Source organism: Malus domestica, chromosome 06 (assembly GCF_042453785.1).
Source record: "Malus domestica chromosome 06, GDT2T_hap1".
In the NCBI taxonomy this organism is placed as follows: domain Eukaryota; kingdom Viridiplantae; phylum Streptophyta; class Magnoliopsida; order Rosales; family Rosaceae; genus Malus; species Malus domestica.
This window is the reverse complement of record NC_091666.1, coordinates 6,022,895-6,048,826: the sequence shown is the minus strand read 5'-3', so window position 1 is coordinate 6,048,826 and position 25,932 is coordinate 6,022,895. Positions and strand designations below refer to the sequence as shown.

Genomic DNA, 25,932 nt, shown 5'->3' with positions numbered 1-25,932 from the left:
ATCCAAAAAAGCTGAGATTGAGTCTGAAAAATGCCAACGAACTTTATTCAGGAAAATTTGGCTTTATAAAATTCGGAGAGCGGTGCCTTTTCGATCTCTGAACAAGTGGCTCTGTTACCTCTTCTTTTATAGAGATATTAATTGTGTTCAAGAGTATGCTCAGAAAGTTGCTGCCTGTAGAAATTTCCCCTTTTTGCACTTCTGAGATTTTTTTTGACCTCATTTTTTCCTTCATCATTTCTGAAAATTGCTTGCGTATCTAACATTTGATTAGATTTGAGTCTTAGGAGTGATACAGACGAGCAGCGTCAGGATAACATATGGCGCCATTCCTTCTTATCTTCTAATGATCCTCTTACGGTTGAGGACTCTGTGATGAAGAATAACATAACCGCTACTGTGGTGGCTAGGAATCTTCTCACTCTAAAGGATAACAGAATCCTTTCAAAATGGTCTGATGAGTCCGTCATTCAAGACTCATTGGCTCTCAGTGTTCAATGTGCGGGCTTTGTATCCAATATGGGCCAACGCCTACTTACTCAAACTCGTCAGTTGAATCATTGATGGCTGAGGTAGCAAGTCTTAAACAAGAAATCAGATGACTCAAGCATGAGAATAGAGTGTTACACGTGCTTGCAAATAATTACTCGATGAGCATAAAAAGAAAGCTCGACCAGTTGTAGGAATCCAAAAGTCGGATTCAATGTAATCACCAAAGGTTCGTTGCTAGATTTTGAAAGCAACTGATGCCTTCCCCTTCTGGTGTTTTGATGAGTACTAGGGTGCCACATGATCAATATCCAGTGCCTCATCATTATAGGGTACTTCCGAGTATTGAGGCTTCACATGAGCAACCTTTGTGAAGGCTCCATCCTGTTTGTTTGTTTTAACTCATGTTAGATAAGCTTTATTTCATTCAATGTATTGTGCCAAATACAATAAAGCATATACTTCACTAAGATGTGGTACTTCTAGACCAAACATTAATTTATCTTTACCCTCACGAAGATAAATGATATTTCTTAGTGTCTACATCATTTGAGTATTCAACTCATAATCTTCAATCCATATGGTTCTTTTAATATCATAGACATTATGGATAAGATTCGTGTTGGTAGATTGTTCGATCTGCAGCTCGAGACAATATTTCTCTCAACACTTTATAATCTTTCTTGACTCTTTAGGAGTCCCAATTTAATATCATCAACTCTTCAGGAGTTCTAATTTAATGTCATTGACTCTTGCAAGAGATTTTAGTATGTTGCAACAATATCATAATGATAGTACTCACTAAGGCAATTTATACCATCCATTGGTATTGAGTACATAATTTATGCTTTATCCTTTAGGGGCTTACTTCAAGCAATTTGAATTCTTCAGGGATTTTCTACACTTCATGACACATTTTCCTTTGGAATTTATACAGAGCAATTTGCTCCCATATATACTTGAGGGATTTACTTATGGAGATATGATGTGGGTGACTCACAACCCTTCGTATATAATTCTCCATTCATATGAACTCGTTTACAAGAGTATAATTAGTAACATTGTGTCATATCATGTAAGTGTATTTCATTGTATTACAAATGCCTATATGTAACCTCATTGGTTCAACATATTTTGGCTATTCAAATATATATAGGTCCATTTTTCCATGTTCTAACAAAATTGTAATGGAATTGCCTTTCTCCATTTTTGGCCAATAATTTTGTTGACGAAAAAGAACAAGACTCAATATCAACACACCTCATTGATGAATTTAGTAGCTACTTATAAAAACAAAAATTACCATTGGTTATCATCAATCCGTGATCCCATATTCTCATGTGCATGCGCATGCATAAAAGCTTTTTATTTCTTTAGATATCCATTGCCTCTTCAATGGCATTACACTATCTCTTCTAGGATAGTCATAATTTAAAGAATGCGGATCATAACCTCTTCTAGAGCGTTTTAGAGCTTGGATTTTAATCTCCACTTCCGCGAGTTGAGTCATTGTAACCTATATGTCTATCATGCTCCATGCATGAGACATCAACATTCTCATGTCTGCGGATTGTTCTTTCTGGGACGTATATCCATGCGGCGACTGTCATGCTTCTGGCATGCAACAGTTATGCTTCGGGAATGCAATAGTTTAGTAGTGCCATATTCTTCTTCTGTCGAATGAATGAACCTTTTGAGTCTAAGGGTCTACTACGTTTCAGGTGTGCAACAGATAAATCATTTACTGCCATATTATTTTGTCCAACAGGGACATCAATTCTTGTAGGCACATTTGCAGCCAGTATATATGATTTCATCACTTTCGTTGCATCATTCAATTATTCTTACTTCATTTTCATATTGATTGCTTTATGAATCAAAATAAGACAAATTCTCTTCGTTCTTCTTGAACGGTCTTTTGTCATCATTCTTCTAGAATGATATTTTCTCATTGTTCTTCTGGAACAATATTTTCTCCCCTTAACGGCGGGAAAATTGTCTTATCAAAATGACAGTCCGCAAACCACGCGGTAAACATATCCCCAGTCAAGGGTTCCAAATATTGAATGATAGATAGTGTTCAACATCAATGCCTAATCTGCGATGATGCCTCATTTCAGTACGTTGTGGCAATGCAATAGACACATAGATAACATAACCAAAAACTCGTAAATGTATAATGTTTGGCTAGTTCCCAAACACGAGTTGTACTGAGAAATATCGATAGTTGGTAACTGGTCTCAACCAAACTTAATAGTGAATTATGTAAAATAGCATGTACTCATGTAAAAAACTAACAATTTTGTTTCATGAGCAAAGCGCGGGTAATCAATTTCATCCGCTTAATAAAGGCTTCTACTAAACCATTTTGAGTATGGACATAAGGAACTTCTGATCCTTATTTAATAGTCTATAGACTGAGACTGTTATGGCTTTTATTACAATTAAGTTGAGGTATTACGACACTTCAAACTTACGGTACTCATCTAGGATCTTCATGTCCTGATCTTCAAAATCAAGGGACTTCATGCCTGATCTTTTTGTATGATGGAACTTCGGGTCTAATCATTTTATATGATAGGGATCAAGAAACTGCAGGTTCTGATCTGATTAAGGAACTTCAGGTCCTATATATACTTATTGTAACACAAGATAAGTACAATAAATAAATTAAAGCAATAGGCGGTAATTCCAGCCATAATGAATAAATTGCATTTAAGTAAATAAAGCTTGTGACAAGGGCTTTAATTCAACACCATTCACATAAATCAAAACTTAAAGCAATAGGCGGTAAAACCGTCCATGGTAAATAAATTGTTTTAAAGTAAATAAAGCTTGTGACAAGGGCTTTGATTCAGCACCATTCACATCAATATCAAAGCTTTAAAGCAAAGGGTAATAATTCTACCCACTGTAAATAAATTGCTTTAAATAAATAGAACTTGTGACATGGGCTTTAAACCAACACCATGCACATAAATATGCCAAAACAGAAAATGAAATGACTAAGTCCTCATCTTTTGCTTTTTTTTTTCTTGGTCTGCCACTTCTTTCGTTTGATTCCTTTTATTTTTATTAATTAATTTTTTTTCTTTTTGTCAGCACCAAGCTTCAAAACCTTTTATTTTCTCACATGCTGCACAATTCCAAAAAAAAAAAAAAACAACTTTGCCTTTTGTTTTCTTTCACATGGTACAACATATCTTTTCAAGGCTTTGGCCCCATTTCCCTTTTTATTTTTGTTTTCACAATTTTGAAGTCATTTTGGTTACTCAGGAAATAATAGTAACAATAAGTTCCAATTGGTGTTCCTCCTCCGTGAGTTTCGAAAAAGTTGAAACGGTTCCCATAAGTTTTGGAGTCAAGAGTGTCAAATAAATTTCGTGAAGAAAAAATTTCGATTGAGCTACTGAAATGGAGTTTTGGTACTCATAAGGTGGCTGTCCAGTTTTCTGCAGAAATTGGAAACTAGTTTGGTATTTCAGTCATCTGCGACGATCGCACCGTTAAAGTTTTCTAAAATTTAGATATGTTGTAGATACTGAGCGGACGAACAACTTTCAAGAAGAACGTATTTCAATCTGAGGTCTGCAAGTTGGAGTTCCGAGGCTGTTTACATGGCTGTCAAATTCTCTACGAATTTTGAGTCTGTACTTTTTTGCTTCTACAAAGAATGATATACAGCAGGCAACAACATATATATATTTGCTTCAGGAAAATTAGTAGTACAAAGATTTTAAGATGAAATGAAAAGATTTTCTTATCTGTGAGATTCCAGTTGAAGGAGGTTAACATGATTTGTGGCGTTGTGCTTTTCCACTGGCACGAGAGCTTCTCGTGCTGATAACGTGTTGTAAAATCGACGGTGTGTGCAGTGGAATAAATAAACAAGACATAAAATTTACAAGGTTCCTCTACAGTCAGTGTGATTGAAATACATCATCGGGGCATCAGTGATGCTTTTATTACAATCTGGAATAATAAGAGTACAAAGATAACTCTCTCTATTATCTTCTCTCATCTTCCTCTTTTTTCTCTCTTCCTCTTCCGTGAGTCTCTCTCTCTTCTTCTCTTCTTGTGTGTTGTGTTCCATAAGACTTGCTTTTATAGAAGCAAATCACGAGCAACATAGTGAAAAGCATATTAGTGGCCAGCCATCCAGTCACCTTTACAACAATATTTGGAAATTAAACATTTAAAATTAAACACATTGCAAATTTCACATTTAGGCATGAAAATGAACTTCATTTGTTTCGAGCAAGTTTCAACGCCCACATGCTCTCGATCAAGTCATGTTGACGCTCTTTGTGGATGTAAGTTGAATTTATGGTATGGTACTGTTGAATGACCACGTTGTGCTAATGTTTATCCCGTTCTAATGGATTGTGTTGGGCGGGTTCTTTAGTATTGCCATGAACTTGATAAATTCCAGTGTTTGAACTGTTCATCATTTCTTCGTCTAAATCTTCTTTGCCATAATTATACTCACCTTCCACAATCATGATGTGGAGGATGATGCATGTCTTTGATTCTTCGAAGTTCCCCATCATTCCACAGTCAAACATATCCTTTAATGATTGCCCAACGAGCTTGGAGTATACCAAAACACCTTTCCACATCCTTCTTGTACCCCTCTTGCTTTGTTGCAAAGTGTTTTTCCTTCTCTGTGTATAGATTTGGCGCTCTTATGACAAAAGTGGATCACGAGGGATATATTCCATTGGCTAGATAGTACGCCATTTGAGTACACTATATTGTAGATTTCATGTGATTTGACACGACTTTCCTCTTAGTAAGTTGTTGAAAACATGTGATTGACCAAGAACATTTAGGTCATTTTGAGCTCCTAGAACACCAAAGAAGGCATGCCAAATCTATGTATTAAATGATGCCACCATCTCTAAAATTATACCTGTTCAATTTCCTTGATCTCTTTTGACACACCCCGACTCGTAATGTCTACTAAGACTTCGAATCGAGTTATGTTGGCCGACACCTGGAGGGTGACGAAGCCATAAAGTGTAGTGATGTGGAAAATGTGAGTAAATTTAAACCTAAAAGTGCCTAAGTATAAGAGTGCGCTTGTGAGCGGGAATGAACCCATTTCACACGTGATGACAGAGCATAAGTATAATAAGGTAAATTAAGAGTGCGTGCGCTTGAAAATAAAGGGTGAGTGGGCTTGAAAATAAAATTTTAATCCTTTTAAAACATTATAACTCCTCGTCGTAAAACATGTATAGTTTCCAAGATATACTTACTACGTATAATATAAAAATACTTACCATAGCCTGCAAAATCTCAAGAATTCGTTATGGCACAATATCTCGTAACTAAGGGTAGGACATCCAAAATCACAAAATCTCAACAGTAATATAAGTAAAATCAGGTGCTCATCAATCTATGCTAGCACATAAGTCGGAGTCACCTAATGCAACATGTACGATTGAACTGATGCTTATCAATCTATGCTAGCACACGAGTCGGAGTCGCCTAATGCGACCTGTACGACAAGATTGGGTGTAATCATAATATACGCTTTAGTGCTATAATCACATGAAGATTGACGCTATTCGTGGTCACCTACAAGTCGGAGTTGCCTAATGCAACCTGTACGACAAGACTGGCACGTACTTGGATCTAAGGCGAGCGTGCAGTGCGGAGGTAAATATACACGTGAAAGACTGGCTCTAGCCCTGGGTGAGCATTAACACCAGAGTGCATCAATGATGAGCAGGCTACATAAATATAAGCATGCCACAGTGATTCGATAATTCTAATCAACATATTAACATTCATAGTAAATATATAATTATGGCATCAAAGATTATAAGCATACTTGTGCATCTCGTAGGACGTAGCATATTTCATAAGTTCCGTCATTTCACTAATTCTTATAAACTTTAGTCTAATCCAAGCGTACGTCAGAAATTCTTTTTTCAAATGCATAAATGGAAATTATCAACCATATATATATATATATATATATATATATATATATATATATATATATATATATATATATTGGACAAGGAATTGATTCAGAATCGGCATAAACAAAAAGTCAACAATTTGGGGTTGACTGAGATTATGATTGGTAATTAGCTATTAGCAACCATAGAGATATGTTGAAGTTTGTTAAGGAGTTCTTGTTCTGACAAACCATCTATATTCCATTCATAAAGTTTATTAGAAGAGACCGAGAATTGATTTTGAATATTCCTTTCTTAAAATTGAATACTAGGAGGAGTAGGTCTGGGATACCAGTTTTTTGTGAGAGATGTTGGATTGACTCGTCTGTTATTAATTCTTTTAAGTTCAAGATTTTGAAAAGCTTGTTCAAGTTTTCGAATAGAATCTGAATCAGTTTCTGATCCGGAGGATGTAGGAGATGTTTTTGATTGAGATGCATCAGGATGGTTTATGACTTGGACTGTTTTTTCTTTCTTTAGGTCAAGTAATAACTGATCACTATTCTCATCACAACTACTAATAAGCAAATTCCGGCAACTCCTTTTAAAATTCCAAAAGAAGATGCAGGAACCAAACCCATTATCGAAGAAAACAATTTCACTAATCAAAGTCTTCATACAATTGGTAAACAATTAATAAAATTGAAACTAAAATTGATAAACTTTCCCGGCCAAAGTCATTAATTAGGGAAAAACCTCTGGTTAATTTCCCAGAATCTTCTTCAAAGGCAGTAGCCTTAAAATCATCCTCAATTTCCACAAGTAAAAAAATTGATCAGTTATTACTTGACCTAAAGAAAGAAAAAACAATCCAAGTCATAAACCATCCTGATGAATCTCATCAAAATTTCCAACTAAACCTGTTCCAATGGTTTCTCCACCAGCAACTTCAACACAAGCATTGCCAGAAATCCCAGTCTTTATTAGACATTAGTCCTTCATCATCCTTAAAAGGAAAACAACCAAAGTCATCCAGGTCTTCCAAAACTTCAAGTTTGAAGAAGAAAGGGAAATCCTCACAACTTTTGAAAATGGCAGATAATCTCATAGCAAAAGCAGCCTTGCTGCATAGTGACAGTGAGGATGAAGAACCCAGTTCCAACTCATCAGACGCTTCGTCTCAACCAGCCAATTGGGTAGATTACCAAGATGCCCAATACCCATTTGATTTGTAATAATTCAAAATGTAATGATTTGTAATGATTTCATGTTTTTTTACCCATGTAAATCGCACAGTAGAAGCCATGTGAATTCCACAGAAAGCAGCATCAGCAGTAGGAGTAATCATTTCGACAAGCCACTATTCATGAATAGTAAAATCACTTTTTTACTATTCATCCATCATTTCATCTAGCAGCAGCATGAATACACAGGAAAAAACATCATCCTTTATAGCCTTTGGCACATGTAATTGACAGAAGGAGCGGGATTCTCGGATCTAAATCTTCAGACCTTTTCCTACAAAAGGAGATTTCATTCTCAGAGGAAAAGGACTCTAGTCGAACAGCTGAGACCTTCTGTGAATTCTCTCCATCCCTCAAACAACAAAAATATCAAACACTTGTAATTTACATTTGAATCAAGGATGCCTGCGAGCACCACTGTTTTTCTCATCAATCGTCAATAGACGAAATTGTAAATCGGTTTCCGATTTGAAATAAAATTATTTCCAAATCCATATCTGCATCATTAATTTAAATTCATTATTTTCATTATGAAGAATATTTTCATAACCACTAATTTTGAATGACATAAAATTCTTAATTCCAGTCAATTCATTGAGTATCTCAAATTCAAGGTAAATACCGATAAATCTTTTATTCTCTTCTTCCTTACAGTTTACAACATCTATTATGATATCTGTAATTCCAATGAACATAGTGACTGTAGTCTTGATTGTTGTCCTCATAATTTCTACCATCATTAGTAGATAGGTCTTTCGCCCCTTTGGTTGAAGTTTCTTGGAAGATTTCTTCTTCCATTTTGAATGTTTGGGTTTTTCATAAAACTCCTTTCTTTGAAAATTCTTATTTTTATATTTGTTATATTTAGGATATCTTTTGGAGTATTTGGTTGGATCCCTATTGTAGGTATCTGACATTTTCTTTTTGTTGGAAGAAGCAATAGGAGGTAATCCATATTGTTCATAGAATGTTCCTAATTCGTATTTAGCGATGGATTTATCTTTATTAACTTGTTTTGAAATTTTCATATCTATACACATTTTCAAGCCTTCCTTTTGGATAATATTTATTATATTTCCATAAGTAAGGGTATGATATGGTATGATACCATCTTCGTTTACTAAAACATTTCGGATTTTATGTGAAAAAAGATTTGGTAATCTATTTATAAATTTTTCTTTCCAAAATGGTTGATTACTGTCTTCTCTGAGCATGACTCTAGACATAAATACATCTTTGTACCATCTAAAGTCGCTTAAAGTTGGACATCTTAGATTGCTGAGTTGATCATGGATCCTAGATGTGACATTACTGGGTGTTCCTATGAAGTGTTCTATGATTGTGAAAAGGAGTGTGTTAATTGCGTCAGGGACGCCTTGTCCAAAAATAAGTAATCTTTCTTCATCATTTTTAACAGCGTTTAAGGGAATTAATAGCAGACGAGAGAATGTCAGGGAACAAGAGAATTTATGCAGGGGAAGAATGTCAGGGAACAACAATAGCTAGAGAAGGCTTCCAGCCATTCTTTCACCTCCACCACCAAAATAGGAATCTATTCCCGATTCTTCCTCATCGGCCTTAACCATCACCAACAGATTTACTCCCTTATGATCAATTGTAGGTCAATTCCGACCAAATTACCAAACGGCCTTAGCCAACCCTTATGACCCTTATTCATCAATGTCATCACCTTTAACCCCCAGAACACATAGCTTTGCTAAAACTTCTCCATATGTCAAGAAAAATCCTTTGGAATATCTTTTCTGTATCCTTAACCATATCAACAGAAAACAAGCCCGAGAAAAAAATAGCGAAAACAATTTTACCCCCAAATTTCCGTCATATTCCAATTGAATCTTTTAAAACCTTCCAATATTACCAAGAAATTCTTTGTAAGACAGAAAGCATTTCTATCAAACCCATTTACAACACTACCCATCAAAATAAAATCCTCTACCATTCTTTCTGTTGATGCACAAAATTGGAAGGTCTTGGAACAACGTAAATTCGACTGTGAATCTTCAAGAATGTAAAGAACACAAGATGTATCGTGATTCACCCCAATGTTTGGGCTATGTCCACACTGATATTGTATTTCTCTGAGAGGATTGTGAGGGAGAGAGAGAGCCTGTATGTGAGAGTGGGGCTTTGGGGATCTCAGGCCTAAGAATTGGCCTCCTCTAATGAAGAGAGTGATGAGTCCTTTTATAGAATAAGGGCTCATCACTTATTACATATTTGCCCCTTCATTTATTACATAATTACATCTGAGTCCCTCGAGTATTTATACGAGGTTTAAATGCGGAGGCCCTAAGTATTGTACAAACAGTAGTCCCACAAGTCTTCAGTCAAGAGAGTCTTTTGGCTGGAGACTTAAAATTCAGTCCATGTGTGGGCCGAAGTAACTAGATGTCGTTTTGAACTGATACTTGATATGAGGCGGTGCTCAATCTGAAATGATGCTCAACTGGAAGTAACACATGTTGCGAGGCTGCTCAGCTTGTGGCTTATATTGCCTTGGTTGGCTCGGCTTGTGGCGTTGAAGGTGAGGGAGTCCCTTTTATAAAATAAGGTCTCACTCCTCAATACATAAGTGATGGGCTAGTGTTGATGCTCTCTAATGATGGTGAAAGAGTCAATTTTATAGAATAAGGGCTCGCTCTTTAGTACATGAATGATAGGCTAAGTCCCCTAAGTATTTTTCATGAGGCCCAATTGAGACCCAATATATGGTACATAATGTAGTCCCCCAAGTCTTCGGTCAATAGAGTCTGTTGGCTGGAGACTTCAAATTGAATCCATGTATGGGCCGAAGTGGCGGTTGTTCGAAGGCGGTATTTGTATACCCTGCATTGAAGCTTTGTAGGTGAAGCTTTGCAAGTTAAGCTTTTGAAGCTAGAGCTTTGTAAATGAAGCTTTTGAAGCTAGAGCTCTCGAAGCTGGAGCTATGTAAATAAAGCTTTCGAACCTGATTAATATGAGTGATGCTCATGAATGTTTATGTTGGTTGACATGAGTGATGCTCATGGATGTTGACATAAGTGATGCTCATGAATGTTGACATGAGTGATGCTCATGAATGTTAACATGAATGATGGTCATGAATGTTTATGTATGATTGACATGAGTGATGTTCATGAATGTTTATGTATGATTGACATGAGTAATGCTCATGTATAATTTTGAAGTACTGGACGTACTTTTGATCACCTGATTGGTGATAATAGCAGCAGGCTGCCGAATAATTTTGAAGTACTGGGCGTACTTTTGATCACCTGGTTTGTGATAATAGTGACAGGCTGCCGAATAATTTTGGAGTAATGGGCGTACTTTTGATCACCAACCATAGCGACAGGCTGCCGAATAATTTTGAAGTACTGGGCGTACTTTTGATCACCTAGTTGGTGACCGCTGTCGAATAATTTTGGAGTACTGGGCGTACTTTTGGTCACCTGGTTGGTGGTAATAGCGGCAGGCTGCCGAATAATTTCGGAGTACTGGGTGTACTTTTGGTCACCTGGTTGGTGGTAATAGCGGCAGGCTGCCGAATAATTTTGGAGTACTGGGCGTCCTTTTGATCACCTGGTTGGTGATAATAGCGGTAGGCTGTCGAATAATTTTGGAGTACTGGGCATACTTTTGGTCACCTGGTTGGTGGTAATAGCGGGCCTGGCTCTTTTGGGCATATGGGCCTTCGCCTTCCACATAACATTCCAGCCCATTATTTTGGGCTTTCCTTTTGTTTTTTTGATTACCCTCTAATGGGGTTTATACAGATGTCTCCGAAAGATCAGAAAAATAAATTACATCATTCAAAAATAAATCCGACCCTCTGTTCAATGGGCCACGCCCATAATTCCCTTTTCTGCATGCCATCACCACCTCAATTATGTCTGCTTCTTTTTATCTTCTTTTGCTTTATGCCTTGCTTTTTTTTTGTGGGAGTGGTTGAGCTGTCTGAGGGATAAATGCAAGCTTTTTCTTTTCACTTGCAGACATACTCACATGCAGCCTTTTTTTTTGTTTTTTCTTTCTGCTTTTTCAAAATTTGAGCACATGACTGCTCATCATTATGTTCCTCCTGCGCAGCTCCAGACTTCAAATCATTATGTTCCTCATTGAATCGGGGACTGATAACCCCACACATGTTCAGCCTTTCTTTGAGCTCAACCATAATCTTTCCAACTCTATGGTTATCAACATACTCAAACTCCCCCATGTATCCATGCCTCTGCAAAACTAAAAGGAACTTGATGATGACCTTTGACGATGAATGGATCATGACCTGTCGCTTCCCCTCCTCTCGACGTTGGAGAAGCCCAAATGGCACGTGCAGCTTTCCCTCGATGTCACCGATTATTAGCACTGTGTTTGTCCAGGGACACTAGACACGTTTGCTGTCCGTGGAGCAGACTTCGTAAGCTGAAGAGTGAAGGGGCTGGAGGCAGCCAGCTCGTCGCGGACCCAACTGTCGCTGCTGTGGTCACGAGGAGATCGTCGGTGTTTGCAGAGAGAGAGATGAGTGATGGTGTAGACGAATCGACGTCGTTGAGATCGTCGATGACATCGAATTTCCTGAACTCCGACAGGGAGGGTGGCTTAGAAGCAGATGACGGAGGAGGGGTTGCTTTGAGACGGGTTGGTCGCTCTTGTATTTGGAGAGAGAAGGGCCTTCAATGGCAGAAAGAACGGTGACGACTTAGACGGTAGTTGCGACGCGTCGCACGAATAGGGAGACGAAGGCGCGGTGTACTGGAAAACTTGAGATCCGATCGGAGTTTGGTACCCATGCAGAAGGTGAAACTCGGAACGCTCGTGTTTCTCGACAATCTGTTTGCGGAGCTCGTCCAACTTCTTATCTTCGGCGTCACGCTTCTGCTCCGCCTTCTAGACGTTCTCGATGTTCCAAAGGCTGCCTGTGTGCTATCCCTTCTTGTTCAAGAATTTCAACGTCATTCTTCTTCTGTAGAGGAGAAGCAGGCAGCAAGGTTTTCGGCGAAAGTGACACCACCTCCGGATCTGAATCTGGAGTGCCTGCAGGTCTTTTCTTTCTTTTATTGTTGTAGCTATTTTCTTAAGCAAGAAAATGGATCATAAGAAGGGACTGAGGAAGAAGAGTTATTGGGTAACATAGTGAATTAGAAACTCTGATCTCTCATTCTCTCTCTCTCTCTTCTCTCTGCTGATTGAATGGGTGTGTCTCTGAGTGTGGGTGTTGGGTTTCTGCAGATTCATGGCGGAGGTGAAAAAATGGAATATAACCGACACAACTTTGTAAACATGGTAATTTCTGCAATGAATGCGACAAGAACACGTGTACAAAATAATATTTGTATTGATGATTTAGGGGTTACAATCTCTTTCAAATTTGATCCTCTGATTTGATCTCCGTGATGCGTAGATTTATAGATTATGATGCCGATTCAAGGGCCGTTGAGGCTTGATCTTGGATGAACGGTCGAAAGTTTCTTCAAGGGCCTTTTGGGTTTGATCTTAAAGGTTGATGGATGAGCGGATCTTCAAGGGCTTTTGGGCTTGATCTTGACGAACTGTTGATGAACGGATCTTCGAAGGTCGTTGGGGCTTGATCTTGATGAACAGTGGATGAACAGACCTTCGAGGGTCTTTGGGGCTTGATCTTGATGAACAGTTGATGAACGGATCTTCAAGGGCCTTTGGGGCTTGATCTTGATGAACAGTTGATGAACGGATCTTCAAGGGCCTTTAGGGCTTGATCTTGATGAACAGTTGATGAACGGATCTTCAAGGTTCTCTGGAACGGATCTTTAAGGGTCTCTGCGGGTTGATTTTGAAGGAGGATTTGACGAAAAATGAAGATAGCTTTCTTGATCCTTCGGGATTTGCTTGGGAGCTTTAGAGTTTCAAAGCTTCAAGGTTTTTTTGGTGTAATGTCCATGCCCCTCTAAAATGAATGAAATGGCTTCTATTTATAAAATTTTCCAAGGCCTAATTTTGGATATAATATTCAGATAACATAAGTTATTTTTTGCCAGGTGTTGACACGTGTCCAGTTTGATGACTTTTCTGATTTATTTTGATTTTCATTTAGTCACACGCTACGTGTAAAATTTATGTGACACATGAGCGTTGAAATTGTAACCATTGGTCAACATTTATTTCACCGAAATTTTGATGTCTACAAATGCCCCCACTTCAAGGTGTGTCGTATACATGTGCTTGTCATGTGTCGGAAATGCATTTTGAAGTCCCTTAATGTAGATGTCGATCCAAGGGCCATCGAGGCTTGATCTTGAATTGGGCTGGAAGTTTCTTCAAGGGCCGTTGAGGCTTGTTCTTGAAGTTTGTTTGAAATTTCTTCAAGGGCCGTCGAGGCTTGATCTTGACGGTTGAAATTGGACCACAAAGAGCTTCATGTGGTAGATGATTTTTGGCTTTGGTAGTGGATGAATTTGTTGGAAATGTGCCCTAAAGCCAATCATATGATGATACTTTACGGACATTTTACATGTTAAACTAATCTAGTTTAACTATAAAGGGCAAAGATTATTGTTTGAGCCGTCTCATATAAATGTTATATGCTTAAACGATAAAGTCCAAGGAATATGTGATTGGAAGAATGTAATCTAATGAAGTTAGATTCATGAGACCATTCTTTCGTAGACACATCCTAAATGTTCCTGATCATAGGATTGCCAATTGGGAAATTGACAGTCCGTCAAGATCGGTACGTGCTATGTCTTCTCTCAGGGAGAGTGACTAGTCTCGAGTCATTGGTGTGTGTGACATCAAGACAAGTACGTAGGTGCTCAGTAGAGAATGAGTTCACTGAACGTGATCAACGAAGAGTTCTCATACTCATGTCACATGAGAACTCATGTTTGGGATAATGCAAATTAGTCCTTTGACCTGAGGCATCACAGTTGTCTTGTGGTTAAGTCCTTGATCTTTGATTATGTCAAAGTCACCCCATCGGGGTGTCCACGGCATCGTTGGGGTTAAGCCACTTAGTCATGGAGGCAAGTGAATGCGCAACAAGGGATCTCTAACCTTCAAACCGTTTGAGGGAGAATACTCTATGATATGATTTAGAATCTCTGGCCAGAGTATGAATGAGATTTGGGAATGCGTTCCGAATCACATTCAAGGAAATCATATAAGCACACGAATCACATTGGATAGTAGACATGAATAAATAAACTATCAAACCAAACAATGTGGTCAAGAGTATTGTATTAGAGAAAGACCGTATTGCATTTGTAATCCCAAACTGAATAGGTTTTCTCTACCTCTTCTGATTAGCTTGGGTAACCATGATATGCTGCAAGGTGTCACTCATGGTTTGTGGAAGCCCTAAACGTGTATAATCACTAAAGGGAGAATTGAAAGTAAGTTTCAATTCACAATCGATTTGAAATGGTTTTAATCGCCCACTGCCTCGCTAAAAGGAACCTAATGGATCGCACACCATAAGAGGTGGAGATTGGAGATTAAACGGAGATGAGTAAGAATGATTAAATGGTTTAATCATTTATTTATGGCAAGGATTAATTAATATGTTAATTAATCAAACGAATAAGTTCGTTAAAAGACCTCGGGATAGTTTTGGACGTTTAGGCCCAATGGGCTTCGAACGTCAAGCCCATTGACTTAGGTTGTATGACAACTTAATGAATAAAGATTCACAAGGGCATAATAGCCCAATAATATCCCAATGGCCGGCCATGATGTTTAGGGTAGTGAACTTGGACTTATTTACAAGTTTGCCACTCAAATGAATTAAGGTATAAATATGACTTTATAGCTAAAATTCATTAAGGGTTTGTTTTGGAGAAAATTGGTGAGAACTTGTCTCTCCATTTCTCTCTAAAGAGGCCGGCCACCTTGGGGGGTGCATCTTGCAATCCCACTACTCCAAGGTCACTTATTTCTTCTCCAATCTCTCCTTGGTGAAGAGACTTAGAGGTTCCCTATTTTGGGAACTTGGAGAAACCTATTCTTCCATCCAAATCCATAGATTTAAGATGCAAGGAATGAAGGCCCTCTCTTTGGGTGATTAGCCTTTGCTTATGCAAAGAGGAATCTTCAAAGGTATAAATTTCAACTCACTTTGTTTTGAGTTGATTAATGGTTCACCAATCTACTAGGCTTTGAATTTCATGGTTAATGTTTTGTTTTTAAGTGCATGCTAGCATGATTCCGCCTTTAATTGTTAATTGCATGCTTATTGATGTTGCTTAAATGAACATGTTTTCACAAAATTATCCTTCAGAATTGGCACATATTTGTTTTTGCGCTTGTTGACTTTCCACAACTTTGATCTTGAACTGGGTTGGAGGATTTCCTAGATTCCTCCAATTGTTGACTTTCCACAGCTTATTCTTGAACTGGATTTGATTCAAGGGTGGCAGACGCTTGATCTTGAATCGGACTTGTGATTTCCTCAAAGGCCGTCGATGCTTGATATTGAATTTGGCTGGAAGCTTCTTCAAGGGTCGTTGAGGCTTGATTCTCGAAGTTTGACTCGAACATATGGCAAGCAGGCACAAGGTGAAGGTGATGACTTGTTGCTTTGTTCAATCTTTCTAACTCACACCTGAGCAGTTTGGTCAACGGTATGATCTTCAAGATTGATGGGGTCTTCTTCCAGTTGGTGACTTGATCTTTAAGGATTTGATTCAAGGGTGGTGAATCGGCACATGTAGCCCACAACGCCTAACGAGTTGACCCAAGAATTTGAGGGTCAAAATGAGTCTACTACATAGAGTGATTGCAACCCTACTGATATGAGATACTTTTGATTTTGAAGAAGTAGCGGATGAATCGGCATGTGCTTTGTTATGCTTGTCTCCACATGCTTCAATGCATCATTTTCCCTTGCCTTATCTGTTCTTCTGGCAGATGTGGTATCTTCTCTGGAAGCATAAGATGTTGAGACAATGCGTACTTCGAGAGCAGTGCTAGGTAAGCAATCAGGGAAGGGTTCCAGGCAGTTGGTTCTAGATCGAAAGATTGATACCAAGTGCTGGCTGATTGCTTTCTTTCTCCTTGTTCCACATGTAAGAACAAGGACAAAGAAAAGGACAGGGAGAAAGCATGATATGAAATACTCTTGCTTTCGAAGAAGTGGTGACGATTTGACAGCGTTGCACAGCGAGGCTTTGCTCTTCGGTGATGGTGACGTGAATATGTTGTTGAAGCTTCTCAAGCTCTTGGATTCAACTCAGACTCCTTCTGCTGGGTTGGTTGATTGTGCAGGGAAGGGGAGACTTGATCTTGAAGGAAATCAGCACGTTGTCTCCACATGCTTTAAGGTATCATTTTCACTTGCCTTATCTGTTTTTCAAGCAAATGTGGCATCTTCTTCGGAAGTACATCAGCAGTTGAAGACGAGTACTCGAGAGCAATGCCAGGTAAACAACCAGGTAATGGTTCGAGGTAGTCGGTTCCTTACCCGGAGTTTGAGTGGAGGTTCCGACATATTGCTTTCTTTATCATTGTCTTTGCAGGTAAGAACAAGGACAAAGGAAAAGACAGGGAGAAAGCAAGATATGAGATACTCTTGCTTTCTACCCTGGTGATATGAGATACTTTTGCTTTGGTGTCATTTGTTTGCAAGGGTATTCCCGGAGAAGAAGAAAACTGAGTATTTCAAGAGGCTCTGCTGGGAGTGTACTCTCGAAAATGAGGAAGGGTTGGGCATTTTTCCACGTCTGCCTTGCTATGGAGGATGAAGGTCGACATATATAGGAATTTCCTAACAGCCAGTAGTGGCACTATTCCTTTACTCTTGTCGGCAACCGTTGGGTAATTGAAACAATAAGATTCACGCGTTTTCAACTTTGTCAGAAATCTTTAACAAAGTTGTGCGTGATTTTCGCAAAGCTGAGGCTGCGTGTGGAAGGTGCTGATAAATCTGGAAAAGCCGATCTTTTGAAATTTGGAGAGTGGTGTCTCTTCGATCTTTGAACCGGTGGCCTTGTTGCCTCTTCGATCTCTGAACAAATGGCCCAACTTTTGAAATTCAGGGAAAGATACCTCTTTGGTTTCCGAACGGCCACGTTGCCTCTTTGATTTCTGAACAGGGCATGTTGCCTCTTCTTTTTATAGAGGCATTAATCGTGTTCAAAAACACACTTAGAGAGTTGCTACCTATTAGGAATTTCCCTCATTTTGTATTTCTAAGAATTCGCCTTACACGACCTCTTCTTCTTTCATCATTTTTTTTTGCAAATAGCTTGCCCATCTGATCGTCGTCTTGATTTGAATGTTGGGAAAGATGTTGACATGTTTTATCCAGATAACATATGGCGCCCGTCATTCTTATCCACCACCGGTCCTTTTACAGTTGGGGACTCTGTGATCAAGAATGACATAACCGCTACGGTGGTAGCTAGAAATCTTCTCACCCTCAAGGACAACATGATCCTTTCCAAGCGGTCTAATGAGCTGGCTGTTCAGGACTCTCTGGCTTTCAATGTTCAGTGTGCGGGCTCCGTATCAAATATAGACCAACGCCTTCTTGCTCGAACTTGTCAAGTCGATTCTTTGATGGCTAAGGTGGCAAGTCTTAAGCAAGAGGTTAGAGGGCTTAAGCATGAAAATAGAGAGCTGCACATGCTTGTCAATAGTTACTCAACGAGCATGAAAAGAAAGCTCGACCAGCTGCAGGAATCTGAAGGTCAGATTCAGAGTGACCATTGGACGTTTGTGACTTTACTTCAGAGGCACCTATTGCCTTCGTCCTCTAGAGTTTTACCGAGTGTTGAGGCTCTAAACAGTCAACATCCGATGCCTCTTTTTCCTGGAGCTTCGTCGAGTGGTGAGGCTTCAAACAGTCAACCTCTAGCGCCTCTTCTTCCTGGAGCTCCGTCGAGTGGTGAGGCTTCACACGAGCAATCTTCGTGAAGGCTCCCTCATGTTTGCTTTTTTTTTTCACTCATTTATATGTTTCCTCTGTAATTTTCCAGAGAAATCAATAAACGAGCTTTGTTTCATTTAGTGTACATTTTTTATTTCTTTATTTATTTTTTCACATGGTGCGAGAAGCACCAAAGGACTTTATATATATATCTCACATGGTGTCGTCCACCAAAGGACTTTATTATATATATATATATATATATTATTTTTTTCTTTGCTTTTCGGTGGTGCTGATTCACCAAGATCCCACCTTTTTTTTAATTTTTTTTTAATTTTTTAATTTTTTTTTATATATTATTATTATTTTTTCTTTTCATAACCTTTGCTTTTCGGTGGTGCTGATCCACCAAGATTCCACCTTTTTTTTAATATATATTTTTTATTCTTTTCGGAATGGTGCACATGCACCTTTGCTTTTCGGTGGTGCTGATCCACCAAGATTTCACCCTTTTTTTTGTTCTTTATATTGATTTGTTGGGCGATGGGTAGAGAAGAGGAAAACCATTGGGTTGAGCAAATGATAGTTGCACTATAATCTCAAAATACAATTAAAGCTGGATATCCTTGTTCTTTTCCAAATATCCTGCTTGCAATGTCAGGAAAATATATGCTATGCACGTTCGTTAAAGCTTTTCCCTGCTTCAAAAGATTTCAGTAGGCTGCTTGCATATGTGAACGCCATCATTCATTGCATGTGCTCTGTAACGTTGATCAAATTCCTCAATTTCTGTTGTGTATAAATAAGCCTTCCTGTAAGGCTTTTAGACATGTATCCGATCCTTATTCCGTTTTCATCAGCTTGAAAGTTTTAACCTATCAAGTGTAGCTTTATTTGCACCGAAGCTTGCTGCTTCATGTTTGTTAGCTTCTTTGGACACCATAACTGCACAACCACTTTGCAGCCATTTGCACAACCACTGCCTTCTTGCTACCTTGTACTGCCATTGCTCAACCATTTCACAGCCATTGGGCAGCCACTGTATTCTTGCTACCTTGCACAGCCATCTGCACTGCCTTGTCATCTTTGCTGCACTGCCTCACGTCCCTGTTGCACCGTGGTGCTGCTAACTGTTACCATGACTGTGTGCAGTGCTTGCTGAGGATGACTTTGAAAGCTGCACTGCAGTCTCTGTTTGCTGAGGACAACTTTGACGGCTGCACTACGGTCTTTGCTCGCTGCACAGCCAGTTTAAAGGCTACGGTGAAGGAAGAAGACGAGTTCAGAGTGCCTTTGTGAAGCCTCTACACGGGTAGGGCTTATGCTGAGGACGACCTTTGATTTCTAGGGTCATGTATGTGTATATATATATATATATATATATATATATATATATGTATATGGCAGGTGGTTGTCCCATCTTGCCGTTTGCATATATATATATATATATATATGTTGCAGGTTGTTGTCCCCCCCTTGCCATTTGCATATATATATATATATATATATATATATATAATGTAATATAATGCATTGTAATATTATGCATCTATACATGTGTGTATATATATATATATATATATATAAAATATGTGTATCCCACTGATGATTTTTTTAACAGGATGCTGGGATCCTCATGAAGTCTTTCAGAGACGTGGTAGTTGGTGGCGGGGTGAGCAGGACGTGGGTGTACCTATGCTTTATGCTGCCTAGTACTTGTGTAAGGGATTGCAACGGGGTTTCGCTGTGTAGTGCTTTTTTATCATAGTTTTCCCTCGGTGGTGCGCTGCCATGTGGTGCTGTGCAAGAGCCTGCAGCGGGATTGCGCAATGCGATTTGCGTAGCATTTTAGTTTTCTTCGCCAGTGTAGCGTGCTTTGAAGGACCGCTTTGTAGCTGCCCTATTTTCCGTGCTGCTTAAGTTTTGTGGCTGATTTTCTTTTTGCAGTCATGGTGTTTTTCAAGTGTTTTAAGAGCAACACCATCACCATTCTTGCAAATGACGATGATTCACAAGATAAGGGAACAACGTTGAAGCTTTACACGCCGCTGACTGGTCCTAAGGCACTTGCTATTCCCGCGAAAGACAACTCCATGCATATTAAGTCATGGTCTTCCGAAGTATCTTGGGAGATGGTAGACTCTGTTCAGCCAAACACAAAGAATAAGGCGTGCATATCGAGGGTTCTTATCTTGAATCCTTCGCACCATGCTCGTGACAATCATTCGGCCTCGTTTAAGCTTCTTGGTGATCACATCTATAGCAAAGCTATAACTTGGAATGGTACCCTGTCGACTACTGGAGAGGTCGTCTTTGATGAGTTTTATTAGGAGTGGCTTGAAGATGTCTTATGCTGATCTAAAGATGTGCTTACTAACGTGGGCCTTTACCACGCTGTGTACGCATCTTTGTTTAGTTATGATCGCCATTCTTCCGTCCTTCGTGCGTTCTTTGAGCATTGGTGTTCGGTGACCAACACACTTCACACGGCACAAGAGGAGATGTCAATTTCACTTTGGGATCTTCACAAGATCGAAGGTTTGCCGATCCAAGGTAAGTTTTACGACGAGGTCGTTCCCGGCGCGGAGCAACTTTCTTTTTGCAATAGCCGATGATTGCCTGCGAGTTGCCGTTGTTTGTTTTGGGCGTATCACAAGCTTTTCCAAGATGTTACAGGTAAATCAGGTGTGAGGATTTCCTCATGGATCCGATTTTGGTACTGGGAGGCCATGAGGTATAAGAAGCCTTTGAAGAAAAATGGCCGTAACAAGACCACTAGGCCAAAGGGGAACTCAGACTCGTTCGGTGTTATTGGCTCAACCAGGCGCCGCTCTTTCTATGAGTTAAGAGCGTTTGAGGATCTTGGCATAGCATCAGAGCATGTGGAGAAGTCTTACCTAGCTGCTTTCTTAGCTTGTTGGCTTTGCAAGTTTGTTTTCCCAACAAGCGACGTCGACTTGGTTCGTCCTGGAGTTTTCAAAGTTGCTAGCAAGATGGCTGCAGGTGAGTCTTTTAGCCTTGCTATTTCGGTCTAAGCCAACATTTACAATGGCTTGAGCATTGTTTCGAACTCGGCTAACACTGAAGATCGGGCTGCGGTGCTTCCTTACCACTATATGTATGGTTGGTTAGGTGAATACTTTGGCACTCATTTTTCTTCGTCGACTCTAGACAAGTCAAGGCCTTCTTCATCAACTGCAGCTAAGATGGGGCCTTTGATGATGAAGTATTCTGGCGTGCTTCCCGCGAAGAGCCTTGATGATTTGCAGGCGCGAGCGCTGTTTAAAAGTTGTGAAAATTTGAGGATGGACCCCTTAGCGAGAGTTGGCTCGGTACGGCGAGGCATCGTAGATGATTCCTATCTCTGCTTCTCAGACTTGTCTTATCTTATAAGTCTCCGCTTGGGGTTTGTTTCTTTGTGGCAAGAAGACCGATGCATTGTTCAACCATATAGTCCCCACCGTTTCAGCAGGTAATTTGGTTTTGTCCAAAACATGCCAGGTAAGCTGAAGGAAAAGAACCAATCAGCATCCTTGCAAGCCGTGTATATGCATTGGGAGTCTTGTACCCGTGTATGTACAAATGCTGTTATCACGCTGCCAGCCAAGGACGAGTTCAAGAGTAATCCAATGACCCGTGTTTACGTACGTTGGTGGTCAAAGGTACCTTATAAGAACTTGGGGATGGCAAGTGGTACCAATTCTCCTTACTCAGGCAATGATATGTCGAGAGAGGGCTGTCCTACGGTTCCTATGCAACTAGTACCTCTTGATTGCGCGAGTGTGGCTCCCTTACAAGATGGACCTGTAGCCTTAGCTCCTTAACGCTCATGCTTGTCTCCTCAACACCCAGATGCTTCTGAAGATGCGGGAGATGAATATGATTCGCATGAAAATGGATTTATTTTGCAGCAGCGTCGACAAGTTTCAAACAAGCGACCAATTGAGGGTGTTCAGGTTGATAGCGATGTCAATTTTCATCATAAGAGGAAGGAAGTGTTTAGGCCTCCTCAATGTGAGCCATTTGAGAGAGATGTATGTGTTTCCTTTTCTCTCGTGATTTCTTCTGCTTTCACCATTTTGGCTTTTGTTTCTAACATTTTTCTTTATCTTCTTTAGGCTGGGCCTTCTTGTCATTTTGATTTGGCAACTGCAAAGTTTTATTCCTATACGGAGATGCTATTTGGAGGCGACCTACCTACAGACAGGGAGATCGGGGATCCGCTTGGTGCAGAGCTTGTTCCAAATCCGTCGAACTTCCTGAGTTTGCCATGTGTAGGTGGAGGTATGCAAGAACCCGTCATGCGTCCAACACCTTTGCCAGTTAGCTCTGAGATCTCTTTGAGAGGGCCGAACCTTAGCGGTACTTAGCGATTCATCCATCGTATCAGTCTTGGTGCGGCAACGGAGATCAAGAGCCATATTGAGGAAAAGATTTCTAAGTGTCCGCTGGAAGACCTTACGTTGCTCAATGAGGATTTGTCGAAGTTTGTTTCTGTGATTGACAACCTTAACATTGATTCCTCATCCTTGAAGATCAAGATTACCGAACTTATGGCCGCCTCGACTGAGTATTCTTCCTTACGTGCTATTTCCTTGGAGAAGTTGAGTCCAGATGTTAGAGCTCATCAGCTAGCAACGATAAACTCGTCACTGGCTCAAGTAAGATCTTTTGAGCAAGCTCCTTCTTTTAATAAGGCTTTGGAGCCGACTCATTCTTTCAAAGAAATAAAGTATTTATGTTCTTGAATTTTCTCTTCAATCTTCAAAGTGTTATTTTTTTTAGATGGTGTGATTGTACTTGAAGTTTTGACGTTTCAAGTTACCTACGTACCTTCTGTTGATGAGGGATTAAGTCATAACATAGTTCAAATGCATTTATTATTTTGTGCCATGCGTAGTTTATGCTCTTGCGGGCCAGGAGTATGGAGCATTTGTTTTAGGGGTAGTAGCGCTTTAAGAATCTGCCATTGATGGGGCTGATCTTTAGGTCATCTTCTGCCATGATTAAGTAGGCACCGTTGGTGTAGACCTTTTGTATTATGTATGGTCCATCCCACTTTGATGTGAACTTGCTTTTTGTCTTATAAGTTGTGATGATAGGCCTATGTAATGGGAGGACGAGATCTCCAGCTTAGAAAGACCTTGGGCGGACCTTCTTGTTGAATGCCTTAGATAGCCGTGCTTGGTAGCATTCCAAGTGTTGTTGAGCTTCGAGGCTTCTTTCGTCGAGTGTTTCCAACTCTTGAAGGCGTAACTTTGCATTCTCTTCATCAGTCAAGCCTTCTTGTATAGACATTCTTAGTGAGGGGATTTGACTTTCGAGCGGTAGAACAGCTTCCACGCCATATACTAGAGAATAAGGCATAGCTTGGGTAGGAGTCCTATGTGTCGTTCGATATGCCCAAATTGCTTCGCTTATTCTTTCGTGCCAGTCTCTCTTTGTTCGGCCGATCACCTTCTTTAAGAGATTGCACAACGTTTTGTTGAATGCTTCTGTAAAACCGTTGGCCGGAGCATGATACATGGAAGACTTGCGCTGCTTGAACTTGTATTTTTTGTAAAGCTCATCCACGAGTCGATTAGAGAATTGTTTTCCGTTGTCAGTGATGATGTAGCGAGGCACACCGTACCGATGGATGATATGCTCCTTGATGAAACGGACGACAGTTTCCTTCTTCACTTCCCTTAGGGGTATGGCTTCAGCCCACTTGGAGAAGTAATTTGTTGCAGCTAGGATGTAAGCTTCTCCTGCAGATGACTTTGGAGTAATTGGTCTTACGACGTCCAATCCCCATGCATCGAATGGCCATGAAGTAGCTGTAGGGTGTAATGGCTCAGGTAGTTGGTGTATGAAGTTGGCATGGAATTGGCAGGCTTGGCACCTTTTGGCATGTTCCAGGCAGTCCTTCACCATGCTTGGCCAGTAGTAACCCATTCTTTTGAGCTGGAAATATAGTTTTGGTCCAGATTGATGCTCCCCATATACGCCTGAGTGTGCTTCTTCCATGGCTTGATTGGCTTTTTCCTCACCGAGGCATCTCAGAAGTACTTCGAAAGAGCGCAGTAGAGTGTTTCTTTGTAGTAGAGGAAGCGAGGTGCTCGTTGACGTATTTCGGAGCAGTGTCTAGGATCATCTGGAAGTTTTTCATGCTCTAAGTAGTCGATCAGCGGTTGTCTCCATTCTTCAACATCGACTGGAAGTACTGAGATGGCATTCGTATTATCCAATAGCATTTCAGTGACGAAGGGGATCACCCATCTTTGGCAGACTGACACGTCTGCAGCTTCGTATTCTCCTAATGTCATGCTTAAGGCTAGGTTGGCAAGAGCGTCTGCCATTTGATTTTCTTTTCTTAGCACATGTTCTAATGTTACAGCCTCAAACCTTTGTAGCAATTGAGTTGCCAGCCAGAAGTATGGGACAACATCATCTTTCCTCACCTCATATTCAGTCAAGAGTTTATTGATTATGAGCTTGGAGTCGCCATATACCTCGAGGGCTATGATTTCCATGTTGATCGCCATTTGGAGCCCGATGATCAGTCCTTGGTATTTAGCGACGTTGTTGGAGCATAATTCGCTTAGTTGGAAAGAATAAGGTAATATTTGCCTTTGTGGCGACATGAATACTACTCTTGCCCCTGCTCCGTCCACTCGTGCAGATCCGTCGAAGAACATCGTCCATGTTGGGAAGATGTCGATGTAGAACACGTCCTCATCAAGCAAGTTGTCTGAGATTTTCCAATCAGCTGTGATTGGGTGATCGGCAAGAAAGTCTGCTAGTGCTTGCCCCTTGACAGCTTTAGCTGGGACGTAGATGATCTCATACTGATTAAGAAGCAACACCCATTTAGCGAGTCGTCCTGCTAAGACTGGTTTGGACATGACGTATTTGACCGGGTCAGCTTTAGCAACCAAGTGGATAATGTAAGCATGCATGTAATGCCTGAGCTTCTGGATGGCAAACACCAAGGCAAGGCACATCTTTTCTATTGGGGAGTAGTTCAACTCGGCGCCGGTGAAAGTTCGGCTGAGGTAGTAAAGTGTTCCTTCTTTCTGGGATTCATTCTCTTGTGCCAAGAGTGCTCTAACTGAACTTTCTTGAGCGGCGATGTACAATATGAGTGGTTTCCCTAGCATAGGCGCCCCCAAGACAGGTGGACTTGACAAATATTTTTTTATGCTTTCAAAGGCATTGTGGCATGCTTCGTCCCATACGAACGGAACATCTTTCTTCATGAGTCAGCTGAACGGTTGACAACGCCCTGCAAGATTGGAGATGAAGCGTCTGATGAAGGCTAGCCGTCCTTGTAGACTTTTCAGCTCGTGCAGGTTTCTTGGCTCAGGCATGCTTTGAATGGCCTTGATTTTTTATTGGTCCACTTCAATACCACGGTACGTGACAATAAAGCCGAGGAACTTTCCAGATGTGACACCAAATGCAC

The 25,932-nt window shown here is 40.1% G+C and overlaps 1 protein-coding gene across 1 annotated transcript; it reads right to left on the bottom strand.

The window, feature by feature from the left end:
• Window positions 1–24,526: 24,526 nt before the first annotated feature.
• LOC139196745 (uncharacterized) lies at window positions 24,527–25,627 on the bottom strand. Its single transcript, XM_070823084.1, has one exon. It carries the CDS (start codon window positions 25,625–25,627, stop codon window positions 24,527–24,529), a length of 1,101 nt encoding a protein of 366 aa, XP_070679185.1.
• Window positions 25,628–25,932: the final 305 nt, after the last annotated feature.